Genomic DNA, 14,271 nt, shown 5'->3' with positions numbered 1-14,271 from the left:
GGGGAGGGATATATCAGCTATGATACAAGCAGGCAGATTAGCCTATCAAATAGCAGTACTTGCATCATTTTTGATCCCCTTTCTTTTATTTCCTACCACGCCCTCCACTAGTTGGATCACCTGGTGAAAAATATTACAACTCAACATACAAAACATTAGGAACACCTAATCTTTCCATGACATAGACTGACCAGGTGAATCCAGGTGAAAGTTTTGATCTCTTTATATTTAAGTGCCTTTGAACAGGGTATGGTAGTAGGTGCCAGGCGCACCAGTTTGAGTGTGTCACCACCCAAAGGATATCCAGCCAATTTGGACACAACTGTGGGAAGCATTGGCTTCAACATATGTGACCTCCACTGACTTCTCGAAACATTGTGGTCCTCTCGCTTCCACTCAGCACTGTCACAATGCTGTGTTGACAAAACACCAAGTCGACGCTCTGATTAATGTGAAGACGACACTGCCAAAGAGAAAGACAGCCGTCAAATGAGCATGCATAATACTAAATGCATACTACTAAATCATTTGATACGTGTAATACTCTAAATGTATTGTTTATATTGTATACTTTTTGTGTTTCGTCCATCCACTCCACTGAAAATGTAATTAAAAAGACGATAATTCTATTGTGCCATTCATTTTTAACTAGGTTTCCATCCAATTGGCGAGAGATTATCATGTGAATATTCAAAAATCTGCATAAATAAAATACGCACATTTTCCCACCAGAGATGCGTTTCCATCAAATTAACTTGTTGTGGATAAAAAGTCTGTGCGTGATGACATAGTCAACATAAAAATAACTTTTGCGGTTAAATTCCCATGTACTGAATAAAAATACAAGTTAAATGGGTTTCCATCGCATTTTTCAACTCTACTGATGGTTTTGTCACTAACAATGTGTTATATAGCGAATGTTTCCCCTCTGGTACTGGCACGAGCGCCTTAGCCAACAGCTTGCAGATACATAGCCGACTTGCGGGCATAGCCTACATGAGATTATCATGGACAAAATAGCAAGATTAGTTTAATTTGTCAAATGGCAACCAATCATCGATCATCATGTTACCAGAATAAGACCCTCTACATTTATTGGAAAGGAGCATCAAGGTCATCACCTTTCACTTTCACCACCCGGTGAAGTTCAACATAATTTATTTAATCTGTAGCCTAATAATCTGCATGCTTTAGTAATGGGAGGACCACACAACATGTCATCGAGTGACTCCAAGTTTACTTCAATATGATGGCTATTATAGAAATATTTGCACATAAAAGCATTTCTACCTCCATTTCACAATACATTTTAGACATAAAAAGATCCCACCTTGTCTAGCATATTTCGTTTTTTTCGACAAATTTGCTGTTTCCATTAGGCCTGTCATGACATGTTTTTATTATCCAACGTACTTTACGAGCATAAAAAGGTTGGACGCCAACCTGGATATTGTCTCTAAGCACATACTGACCTAAGGTAAAACAAAGGCAGCGACACAAATACATATTTAAAAAAAATGACATCAGTTTTTGATTTGACGCCTTATCTAGCAGTTGCTAACTCTTTATCCACTTTCCTCCTCCCCACTCTGGTGTCAGCTCTCTCAGAGTGTGCCTTGCAGAAAGGAGAACCAATTGAAACCTGTATTTGGTTGCCTGTCTTACCACTGTGAGCCTGCCTGGGCTGGGCTCTCCTGTTTTTTTCTGGTACCCCAGCAGGCCGGCTGATTCTGACAGAGCCCCATACATCATCAACCCCGGGACAGGTGGCCAGGACAGGCAGGCCCAGCCCGGGTTTCCCTGTCACTGTCCTGTTGTCTAGGTAAGCCCATGCCAGGAACATTAAGGCTTAGTTATTCTGTGCTTCTGACACCGTTCAAAAGGGCTGTCTTCCCTTTTTCTCTCTTTTTTTTCTCCCTCTGTCTTTTCTAATACCATTATGCGATGGAGGAGGAGAAGAGTGGGGAAAAGTTGATTGCAGCCGCAGCTGAACTTTAATGGCGCGCCTATTTTCTCTGCTGTAATTTGAAAACCTGTGACAAATTGACTTCGGCAAGGCGGAGGTTAATTACCTGATGTCGTTAAAGTACTTTACTTGCCATTTAAAACCCCCTCTTTCCTCCCCACCCACGCCGCAACAGACAGGAGCAATAGGTGGGGTGCAATTTCGGGATTCAGAGAGCGAGACACAGAGAAAACAACTCACCTCTTAATCATCTTTGTTCTGTTCAATTGCGGCGGCATCGCATTCTGCTATTTTTTTTTTCTTCAGTAAAGTAGCAGCTCTCAGACCCAACCTGACTGAAAACAGTGGTGTGTTATTGTTAAATAAGCCTCTACTTGTCCTTATCGGTGGACCACACAGCATTAAGGCAACAACTGTATATGCAAAACACAGGTAAGTGTTCAACTAAAACCATGGAAACACCATGCACACATCCCCCATCGGGGATAGATCCAGAATCTCTCTCAGTGCAGGCCATCTAAATTAGCCTACATTTATTTATGTGAATTCAACACTATGTTGGGGTACAAATCTAAGTATGAGGCTTGTTTGGATGTCAACCTCAATATATGTTAATTTCATAATCACCAATTAACGGCATTACAGTAAAAAATTACTACAACTTCCACCACCGATTTCTATTTGGCTAGCTACCACCTTAACCAAGTGGGAGCTAACCATTAGCAAAAATAAATAAATGAAACCTGAAAAGGACAACTTCTAAATATTATGCATTGAAAACAACCAAATATACAGTATATGTAAATCAGATTTTAGTAACCACATTGTGGGCCTGTTAGGACACAAAAATAACTACGGATTTGACAAATATCCACTTTGTTAGATCCGTTTTTTATTTTTTGGCGCCAATGACGGCGTCCTTGTGCTATCCCCCATGATCTCTGACCGTATGTATAGAGCAAATGGAATAACAGCAGATTAAACCTCCTCAGAAAACTGTTTCATGTATAGGTCTACCATCTATAAAAAGACAAAATATTTTGTTTGAGCATGGACCTCAAAACTATAAAATGTAGGCCTTTAAGTTAGGCTTTTAACCATAGGTCATATTGACAATTCTTGAGATATAAATATGAAACTCAAATGAATCAAACAAAGATGAGAACGTTGTTTTTATCATTCGCGTTGTATTCACTACCTACAGTACAACGCCACCCAAGGCCTTACAGACATCAAACCATAGAAATAGAATAATTACTATTCTCTTTCTATGAGTCAAGCAACCTCACAGCCAAAGGTTTTATCTTCATGTTTATAAAACAACACGCCGGCCTATAGGCTAAGATGAATGACTTCATCCCCAGTAGTCATCAACACCGATATAAATGTCCAGTGTCTTTGAGAGCAAAAGTGTTTGACACTGTCCCATTTTGATTAGGTGTGTTATACAGCAAACGGTTAGAAGTCAAAATGGCTACGTCAAACAAATGTCATCCGTCAGCGAGCACAAAGGCTCTCTAAGGCTTTGGCTTAATCCGGTTTATTCTACTGAGTGGACAGGACAAACCACAGAGGGCTAACCAGCATCAGAACGACCACCCAAACACTAGGGCTGGGAATTGCCAGGACCTCACAACACGACATTATCACGTTACTTAGGTGTCGATATGATACAGTATGTATTGCCATTCTATATGTATCACAATTCTATATGTTTTTTAAAATGTTATTTCACGTTTACTTAAGCAGGTAGGCCAGTTGAGAACAAGTTCTCAGTTACAACTGCGACCTGGCCAAGATAAAGCAAAGCAGTGCGACAAAAACAACACAGAGTTACACATGGGATAAACAAACATACAGTCAATAACACAATAGAAAAGTCTATATACAGTGTGTGCAAATGTAGTAAGATTAGGGAGGTAAGGCAATAAATAGGCCATAGTGGCAAAATAATTACGATTTAGCAATTAAACACTGGAGTGATAGATGTGCAGAAGATGAATGTGCAAGTAGAGATACTGGGGTGCAAAGGAACAAAAAAGAACAATATGGGGATGAGGTAGTTGGGTGGGCTATTTACAGATGGGCTGTGTACAGAAGCAAAGATCGGTAAGCTGCTCTGACAGCTGATGCTTAAAGTTAGTGAGGGAGATATATGACTCCAGCTTCAGTGATTTTTGCAATTCGTTCCTGTCATTGGCATCAGAGAACTGGAAGGAAAGGCGGCCAAAGTAGGAGTTGGCTTTGGGGATGACCAGTGAAATATACCTGCTGGAGAGCGTGCTACGGGTGGGTACTGCTATGGTGACCAGTGAGTTGAGATAAGGCGGAGCTTTACCAAGCAAAGACTTATAGATGACCTGGAGGCAGTGGGTTTGGCGATGAATATGAAGCGAGGGCCGGCCAATGAGAGCATACAGGTTGCAGTGGTGGGAAGTATATGGGGCTTTGATGACAAAACGGATGGCACTGTGATAGACTACATCCAATTCGCTGCGTAGAGTGCTCAAGGCTATTTTGAGAAACCAAGGCTGTTGAGTCTGCCGATAAGAATGCAGTGATTGACAGAGTCAAAAGCCTTGGCCAGGTCGATGAAGACGGCTGCATAGTATTGTCTTTTATCGATGGCGGTTATGATTTCGTTTAGGACCTTGAGCGTGGCTGAGGTGCACCCATGACCAGCTCGGAAACCAGATTGCATAGCGGAGAAAGTACGGTGTGATCCAAAATGGTCAGTGATCTGTTCGTTCACTTGGCTTTCAAAGAAATTAGAAAAGGCAGGGTGGGATAGATATAGGTCTGTAACAGTTTGGGTCTAGTGTCTCCCCCTTTGAAGGGGGGAATGACCGCGGCAGCTTTCCAATCTTTAGGGATCTCAGATGATACGAAAGAGGTTGAACAGGCTAGTAATAGGGGTTGCAACAATTGCGGCGGATCATTTTAGAAAGAGAGGGTCCAGATTGTCTAGCCCAGCTGATTTGTAGGGGTCCAGATTTTGCAGCTCTTTCAGAACATCAGCTGTCTGGATTTGGGTGAAGGAGAAATATGAGAGGCTTGGGCAAGTTGTTGTGGGGGGTGCAGAGTTGTTGACCGGGGTTGGGGTAGCCAGGTGGAAAGCATGGCCAGTCGTAGAAAAATGCTTATTGAAATTTTGATTATCGTAGATTTATCGGTGGTGACAGTGTTTCCTAGCCTCAGTGCAGTGAGCAGCTGGGAGGAGGCGCTCTTATTCTCCATGGACTTTACAGTGTCCCAAAACATTTTGGAGGTTGTGCTACAGGACGCAAATTTATGTTTGAAAAAGTTAGCCTTTGTTTTCCTCACTGCCTGTGTATATTCGTTCCTAACTTCCCTGAAAAGTTGAATAGCGCGGGAGCTATTCGGTGCTAATGCAGTACGCCACAGGATGTTTTTGTGCTGGTCAAGGGCAGTCAAGTCTGGAGTGAACTAAGGGCTATATCTGTTGTTAGTTCTATATTTTTTGAAGGGGGCATGCTTATTTAAGATGGTGAGGAAAGCACTCCACCCCCTTTGGCAGTTCTATCTTGGAGGAAAATGTTGTAGTTGGGGATGGAAATTTTATAATTTTTGGTAGTCTTCCTAAGCCAGGATTCAGACACGGCTAAGACATCAGGGTTCGCGGAGTGTGCTAAAGCAGTGAATAAAGTAAACTTAGGGAGGAGGCTTCTGATGTTAACATGCATGAAACCAAGGCTTTTACGGTTACAGAAGTCAACAAATGATTGCGCCTGGGGAATTGGACTGGATCTGCGGGCTACAGGGCCTGGGTTAACCTCTACTTCACCAGAGGAACAGAGGAGGAGTAGGATAAGGGTACGGCTAAAGGCTATAAGAACTGGTCTTCTAGTGCGTTGAGGACAGAGTATAAAAGGAGTAGATTTCTGGGCGTGGTAGAATAGATTCAAGGCATAATGTACAGACAAGGGTATGGTAGGATGTGAATACAGTGGAGGTAAACCTAGGCGTTGAGTGACGAGAGAGGTTTCGTCTCTGGAGGCACCAGTTAAGCCAGTTGAGGTCTCCGCATGTGTGTGGGGTGGGACAAAAGAGTTAAAGGCATTTTGAGCAGGACTGAGGGCTCTACAGTGAAATAAAAAAATAACTAGCCACGGCAGCAATAGACAAGGCATATTGACATTAGTGAGAGGCATAAAGCAATCACAGGTGTTGATCAGGAGAGCTAAGACAACGGGTAAATAGCGATGAAAGGGCAGAGTGGGACAGTTCGGTACATACAGGACCTGAGTTCGAGGCTGGGGCCGACAGGTAAACAAAATGAGGTACCGTGTTATTGAAACAGTCCAGGGGGCAGCTATGTAGCCGAGTGATCATAGGGTCAAAAGAGCAGCAATAGGTGAGTCAGGGTGCCGTTCGGTAGTCACTACTACGCTAGGCGAGCAGGGGACACAGCGTTCAGAAAAGCTAGCAGGCCCAGGACTAGTAGATGGTTCTTCGGCGACATCGTAACAGAATAGCCTGTTGAGACCACATCGGGCGATCATGTCGGCAGTCCAGTCGTGATGGATCGGCGGGGCTCCGTGTCGACAATAAAGGGTCCAATCCAATTGGCAAAGGAGGTATTGTAGCCTTAGAATTAGCTGGTATATGGGCCTAGCTCGGGGCTAGCTCAAGGCTAGCTGGTGCTTGCTTCGGGACAGAGGTGTTAGCTAACAGTAGCCATTTGTTTACAGCTAGCTAGCTGCGATGATCCGGTGTAATTATCCAGACAGGCAGGAATCCGGTGATATGGTAGAGAGAAGCAGTCCGATATGCCCTGGGTTGACATCGCGCTGTGCAGACTGGCAGGTGTTGTTTGAGCTAAGGCTGGCAGATGACCGTGAAAAAGGTGAAGACCGCTAGCCGTGGCTAACAAAGACTGGTAGCTAGTTAGCTGGCTAGCTCCTGATGGAAGTTCCATCATGTATTGCAATTTGAAACTGCAATTTTATTGCAATTCAATGTCTCAAACATATTGCTCACTATATGTCTGAGGCAGAGGGACGAGAGATTTTTTTCAGCCATGGTTATAAAAAATGCTGAAAATGTTGGCTAACCTTTTAAAAGGAAGATGGAGAAAAAGCTATAGAAGGAGAAACACCTGAGTTTTTGCGCAGGAAAAGCTAACTAGCAATAGCTTAATTTAACCTTCATTCTTCTAGAGAATTCATAGTTGGAGTCAGAGTCTATATTATTTTTTGCGATATTATATTGCGACACTCAACTGTATCGATTTATCTCCCCCATCCCTACCAAACACCCCCATTGACTGATTATACTTTTGACTTTTAAAAGCTCTTTAATTTAATCATTCATGTAGGCTAGTTCAACAGACAAACATAACAAATTAACTGATGATGGAACTGACAGACTTTCCCCAAAAGGGTAAAAGCACCAGTGTTTGAGACATGATATCAACCATGACATCACTCACTGTGTAGGACGGTTGAGATGAGCTCAACGTTATTGGACAGCTGGGCTCTTTGGGTGGGACTGCTGAATGGGCTCTCGTGGAACGTTGGCCCTGAGCTAATGATAGTATGAAATTGACCATAAGCTGATTCGTACGAAAAAAATACGAAAATGTATGCACTCCCTACAGTAAGTCTCTCTGGATGAGAGCATCTGCCAAATGACTAAAATGTCAAATGTAATTCATAATAATCTGCCCGATAGTCCATTCATCCTTACAGAAGGAAATGGGTCACTGATGCTTCTTTCGTCTCTGTGTATTGTGCGATGATGAAAGTAGCCGCTGACATTGAATGGCCTAACATAACGCATCAGCTATCACCACGGCAACATATATGCCTACCAAGAGTGAGAATTTCATTGGTGGGATGTCTAAACGACCATCTGTCAATAAACGCATCGTGCCATGCAGATACTGCTTTGTCCTTCCCATTTTGATGAACACATAACACACAAATGACTCTTGAGTTAGTAACAACACTGTGCCCTCCACAGCTATACTCATTACAGTTTAATAAGTTCTATTTTATGAGTGAGCAGTTTAGCTTGCATAGGGGTCCCACCCATGGCAATGACAAGCAAGGAAATGTAATCTTTCTGAGGTGTAACAGGGTAATTTTCAAAATGAAATGCGAGTTGGGAATCAGTCCATCGCCAGGAGTGTTCTAACAGTCATCAGTGTGTCACTTGAAACGCCTCGTTCTGATTCAGTGACCCGAACAAGAAAGGGCTATGAATCTGCTGAAAATGATGAATCAAAGATACTGTGCATCACATCCAACATTAACCTGAAACGGCTTAGTTATATAACCAGGCTGGCTCCTGAGACCTGATCTTACATAACCTTTCCTCCTCTCCCTGGGCCTCCGGGCTGACCTGCAGAAGTAGCAGGCGAGCTTTGTCATCACTTACTGAAATCCCAGTGTCCTGACCACCCAGGCACACTCTGATGCTCGCTAATCAACCACTGCCTGGCAACACCAGTCCGCCACTCTAAGATCTGGCAAGTCGATAAGAAGACTCAGCGGCTCTGAGTCGCAACACTCCCACTGATATAAAAAAAAGCACCTCTCTCAGGACTGGACTGCCCATGAAGAAAATAATCTCCCTAGAAGCATGGAGAGAGAGAAGGAGTAGGGTAAAAGAGAGGGAGTGATAAAAAAAATTGAGAAGATTGTTCTGTCTATAGCAAGGGTGTCAAGCTCATTTTGCCCTGCGCGCCGCAATCAGACTTCACCAAGGTCTGGAGGTCTGCACTTACAACTTAGTATATTTCCTCGCCGTCAAAAGTTATAAAAGAATTGTCCTCTATCCATCAATTTTGGAATTTTTGATGCTCCCTGACTGTAGATTTAGTTTTGATTACTTTTAGCAAGCTTGACAGGGTGAAAAGTTTATAATTGTAGGTCCATTATCACTTCTACACAGTTTCGAGTTATTTCAATGTCGATAATATTCTATTTTTTTTATGAGAACAAATATGTTTATTTATTTACTCAAACCACCGTGAGCCAGATTGAATGGGCTCGGGCCGTATGTTTGACACACCTGGTCTATAGCTACAGTATTGCATCAGGTAACTGCTAAAGTAATGGAAACTCTTCAGTAAATGTGGGATAAAAAGTATATTGAAAGCAAGTGTTTCCACACAGGTGAGATTCCTGAGTTACTTAAGCAATAAACATCCCATCATGCTTAGGTTCATGAATAAAAATGCTGAGCAGGCCATTATTTTGGCTACCATGGCTATGCCCCCATAGGATGACAATGCCCCTTACCACAGTGCACGAATGGTCACTGAATGGTTTGATGAGAATTAAAAATGACGTTAACCATATGCCATGGCCGTCTCAGTCACCAGATCTCAACCCAATTGAACACTTACGTGAGATTCTGGAGTGGTGCCTGTGACAGCGGTTTCCACCACCATCAACAAAACGGTTGCATCCCTCCAGTAGAGTTCCAGACACTTGTAGAATCTATGCAAAGGTGCACTGAAGCTGTTCTGGCTCTTGGTGGCCCAAAACCCTATTAAGACACTATGTTGGTGTTTCCTTTATTTTGCCAGTTACCTATATGACTAAACATTAAGTCAACACATTTCAAGAGGGGACTTTTTCAGTACTGACATAAAAAAATCATAAATACAAAAAGCTAACTTTCACATTCTTCCAAAAACACGGAAAAAAATTGAAAAAATGGAAAAACATAAGGCTACAATGACCTTAAATGACTTGCTTATTTACCAAAACACCACATCCTTACTCAGTGGTTAACAACTGTGTATACAAGCTGGCCCCTACAGCAGAACAGTCACCACAACCCCATTCCCCTTTCCTTGTGCTATAACTGAAAGGAAAACGCCACTCAGCTCCAAAAAATGAAAGTGCACTATATAAGGGAAAAGGTTGTCACTTGGAATGCACACTTTGTCAGGCATTCATTTGAGGGTTATATTATTCAAGTACCCCGCCAGACTCTTTTTGAAGCCATTTGTATTTTTCTGAGTGCTTCAGATTTGATTGAGAGCTTCTTTATGGACATAACTCCATTGTTCTGACGGAGGACTGCATGAATAAACTACAGCAGGGTCCAGAGTTTTGCCTCACTTCCCTGATAAAGGCTTAAGCTGTGAATGATATAAGAGGCTCTACAGTCTACAATCACATTGAACTTCACCACTGTCAGTATTATTCCCATAAAAACAAAAGGATCAAACTTCTTACACACAATGCACAACCACAGTTGAAGTCGGAAGTTTACATTCACCTTAGCCAAATACATTTAAACTCAGTTTTTCACAATTCCTGACATGTAATCCTAGTAACAATTCCCTGTCTTTGGTCAGTTAGGATCACCACTTTATTTTAAGAATGTGAAATGTCAGAATATTAGTAGAGATAAATAATTATTTTGGCTTGTATTTCTTTCATCACATTCCCAGTGGGTCAGAGGTTTACATACACTCAATTAGTATTTGGTAGCATTGCCTTTAAATTGTTTAACTTGGGTCAAACGTTTCAGGTAGCCTTCCACAAGCTTCCCACAATAAGTTGGGTCAATTTTGGCCCATTCCTCCAGACAGAGCTGGTGTAACTGAGTCAGGTTTGTAGGCCTCCTTGCTCACACATGCTTTTTCAGTTCTGCCCACACATTTCCTATGGGATTGAGGTCAGGGCTTTGTGATGGCCACTCCAACACCTTGACTTTGTTGTCCTTAAGTCATTTTGCCACAACTTTGGAAGTATGCTTGGGGTCATTGTCTATTTGGAAGACCCATTTGCGACCAAGCTTTAACTTCCTGACTGATGTCTTGAGATGTTGCTTCAATATATCCACGTAATTTTCCTCCTCATGACGTCATCTATTTTGTGAAGTGCACCAGTCCCTCCTGCAGCAAAGCACCCCCATAACATGATGCTGCCACCCCCGTGCTTCACGGTTGGGATGGTGTTCTTCGGCTTGCAAGCATCCCCCTTTTTCCTCCAAACATAACGATGGTCATTATGGCCAAGCAGTTCTATTTTTGTATCAACAGAACAGAGGACATTTCTCTAAACAGTACGATCTTTGTCCCCATGTGCAGTTGCAAACCAGTCTGGCTTTTTTATGGCGGTTTTAGAGCAGTGGCTTCTTCCTTGCTGAGCGGCCTTTCAGGTTATGTCGATATAGGGCTCGTTTTACTGTGGATATAGATACTTTGTACCCGTTTCCTCCAGCATCTTCACAAAGTTCTTTACTGTTGTTCTGGGATTGATTTGCACTTTTCGCACCAAAGTACGTTCATCTCTAGGAGACAGAACGGGTCTCCTTCCTCAGCGGTATGACGGCTGCGTGGTCCCATGGTGTTTATACTTGCGTACTATTCTTTGTACAGATGGACGTGGTACCTTCAGGCGTATGGAAATTGCTCCCAAGGATTGAACCAGACTTGTGGAGGTCTTGGCTGATTTCTTTTGATTTTCCCATGATGTCAAGCAAAGAGGCACTGAGTTTGAAGGTAGGCCTTGAAAAATACATCCACAGGTACACCTCCAATTGACTCAAATGATGTCAATTAGCCTATCAGAAGCTTCTAAAGCCATGACATCATTTTCTGGAATTTTCCAAGCTGTTTAAAGGCAGAGTCAACTTGGTGAATGTAAACTTCTGACCCACTGGAATTGTGATACAGTGAATTAATTATAAGTGAACCAATCTGTCTGTAAACAATTGTTGGAAAAATGACTTGTGTCATGCACAAAGTAGATATCCTAACAGACTTGCAAAAACTATAGTTTGTTAACAAGAAATGTGTGGAGTGGTTGAAAAACGAGTTTTAATGACTCCAACCTAAGTGTATGTAAACTTCCGACTTCAACTGTATGTGCACTAAAAGTGTATACTGTGTATGTCCTGTAGTGCTGAGCGATTAGTGCTTTTTGACATTTTCAATATCGGTTTAGATTTTTTTAACAAATGCATTATGTGGGTTCACTGCTGCAACAACACAGAATAATATAATTGATGGTAGTGACTGCCCATTACTATCACTTATTAGGCTCTAACCATCATTTATTCACATGACTTTACTTAAATTGAATATTGTGGTTGTTTATATTACACATTTGTTTTTAGTATGATATTATTTCATTAATACAACTCCAATGACTGCCCATATCGGCACATCACTTATTAATAAACCATCCTTCATTCATATTACTTTAATAAAATATTTCAGTTATGTACAGTTATGTACAAAAAATATATATATTTGATGACTTATTATTTTATTTCAAGTCATTATCTAATCTCTGCTCAGGCAGTAGCAGCCAGCCAGCCATCTACCTCTGTTTCCCAAAGAGTCATCCTTCAGGCTAGCAGGCTGACAAAATCACTATTTCAGCATTTCTTCAAAGTAGATTTTAAGACTGCTAAATAACTCCTATCACTCTATTAGATAGATTGTCAGGTAGAGATACCTAAGCAACTGCTCTCTATCCCTCTTGTGTCTCTCAATCGCTCTTCCCCTCAGCGTCAGTCTGCCAGCCCTACAGGCAGGCTTGAACCAATGAAAACAGGTAGCTATAGGCGTAATGTATTCTGGTCATTGTAGTTAATTACCACTTACTTCACTTAACTTAGATGAGTTGGACAACAAGTCCCAGAGAGTAATCTCTCTAGAGAAACGGCACAAATGGCTCGTTGAGTGCACAGAAAAACATTTTACTAAGTGTAATTCAAATAATTTAACTGATGTTGGTCATTGACTTGTTTTTTTTAAACGAAAATAAACCAACATTTCGGTTAATCGCTGAGCACTAATGTCCTGTATACTTGCACAAAATCATGCATACATACACTTCCAACTGAGATGCTTACCTTGCTCTGCGGCTGTAGCTCGCGTTTTCCTAGATGCTGTCCCATGTTGTCAACAGAGACTGTGAAGAAAATAGAAGAATGGTATCAGACCCATCTGGAAATACAACACTCCTTTAAAATCTGAGACTGTCGGTTTCAGTGGCAGCAGAGCTGACATTAAAAAAGAGAAACACTACTTCATAAATCACTCTCCCTCCATTCCCCACCCCATGCCACCATCCCCCAACGCGCCAACAAAATGAAGAGGAAAAAGAGAAAAACAAAAACAGATAACAATGCAAAAACAAAAAACAGCAGCAAGGCAAACTGTATACGTTTCAGTGTATGTGTGGCACTATTTACATGTGTGTATGTGTGTGCACATGTGTGCGTTTGAATGCAAGTTTGTGTATATGCATATGTACAAGCACCTGCGCAGCCTCAGGCAAACAGGCATAGTGTCATTCAAAACGTATTACTTTTTTTTTTTTTAACTCAAAAACTTTATTTTAGACTTCTATTTTTGACCATCATTCTATCCCGGCCCAGCAACTCCACTCCCACTTGTCTCCAGTTCCACATCCCAACCCTCAGTTCCCTTCAGGCTATCCCACCTATCTGTGCTGCCACCCTCTTTGTATTTCTACGTGCCATATATCTTTCAACTATGCTGTGATGTTTAACATACAATTTTCATCTAATCAAATAGAATCCACAGATTGCGACTTGAAGATAAATACTTTCACTAATAAGAGTATTAGTATATTAGAAACTGACTGACCAAGTCTCTCCAGATGTCCAAACAATGCTACTTCTAGGGTCAATTTTAGATTGTTATACATTTTCAGCCATTCCTGAACCTGAGACCAGAAACAAGCTACCTGAGGGCAATACCAGAACAAATGGTCTATTGATTCTGTATCCTCACAACAAAATCTACAGAGTTGTGATGATTGTATGCCCCACATATTCATCATTTTGTTGGTGGCAATAATTCTGTACAATCATTTTAGCTGAAAGGCACAAAGTCTTGAATCTTGCGTTGTTTTATATATCCACTCATACACCCTGTGCCATGGAATTAGTACATCAACAATCACTTCCCAGCTATTTTGCAATCTGTATGGCACAGCTGTCAACATCCTGGTCCTCAAATGAAACTGGTATGCTTTCCTGTGGGGAGGCAGGGGGGCGGCAGGTAGCCTAGTAGCCTAGTGGTTAGATCGAATCCCCGAGCTGACAAGGTAAAAATCTGTCGTTCAGCCTCTGAACAAGGCAGTTAACCCACTGTTCCTAGGCCGTCATTGAAAATAAGAATTTGTTCTTAACTGACTTGCCTAGTTAAATAAAAAGGTAAAATTAATAAAATAAAAATCCTATTTTTGTTCCTCCGCCAGTTTTGATCCTTTATATTAGGCAGACAGACCAGTTCCCTACCTCCTCCCGCTGCCTCCTCAATTTTTGGGGTAATGCTT

General features: G+C 41.8%; 1 protein-coding gene across 1 annotated transcript in view; it reads right to left on the bottom strand.

The window, feature by feature from the left end:
* Positions 1-14,271, bottom strand: part of LOC115176169 (myelin basic protein) — a 50,168-nt gene that overhangs the window by 26,038 nt on the left and 9,859 nt on the right. The window contains exon 2 of the mRNA XM_029736017.1: positions 12,818-12,876. Within this exon, the coding sequence (XP_029591877.1) occupies positions 12,818-12,862 (45 nt within the window). The 5' untranslated portion in view covers positions 12,863-12,876. The remainder of the gene's footprint in view (positions 1-12,817; positions 12,877-14,271) is intronic.

This window comes from Salmo trutta, chromosome 3 (genome assembly GCF_901001165.1).
Source record: "Salmo trutta chromosome 3, fSalTru1.1, whole genome shotgun sequence".
Lineage (NCBI taxonomy): Eukaryota > Metazoa > Chordata > Actinopteri > Salmoniformes > Salmonidae > Salmo > Salmo trutta.
Note: the sequence above shows the minus strand (reverse complement) of the source record. Positions and strands in the feature narration are given on the sequence as shown.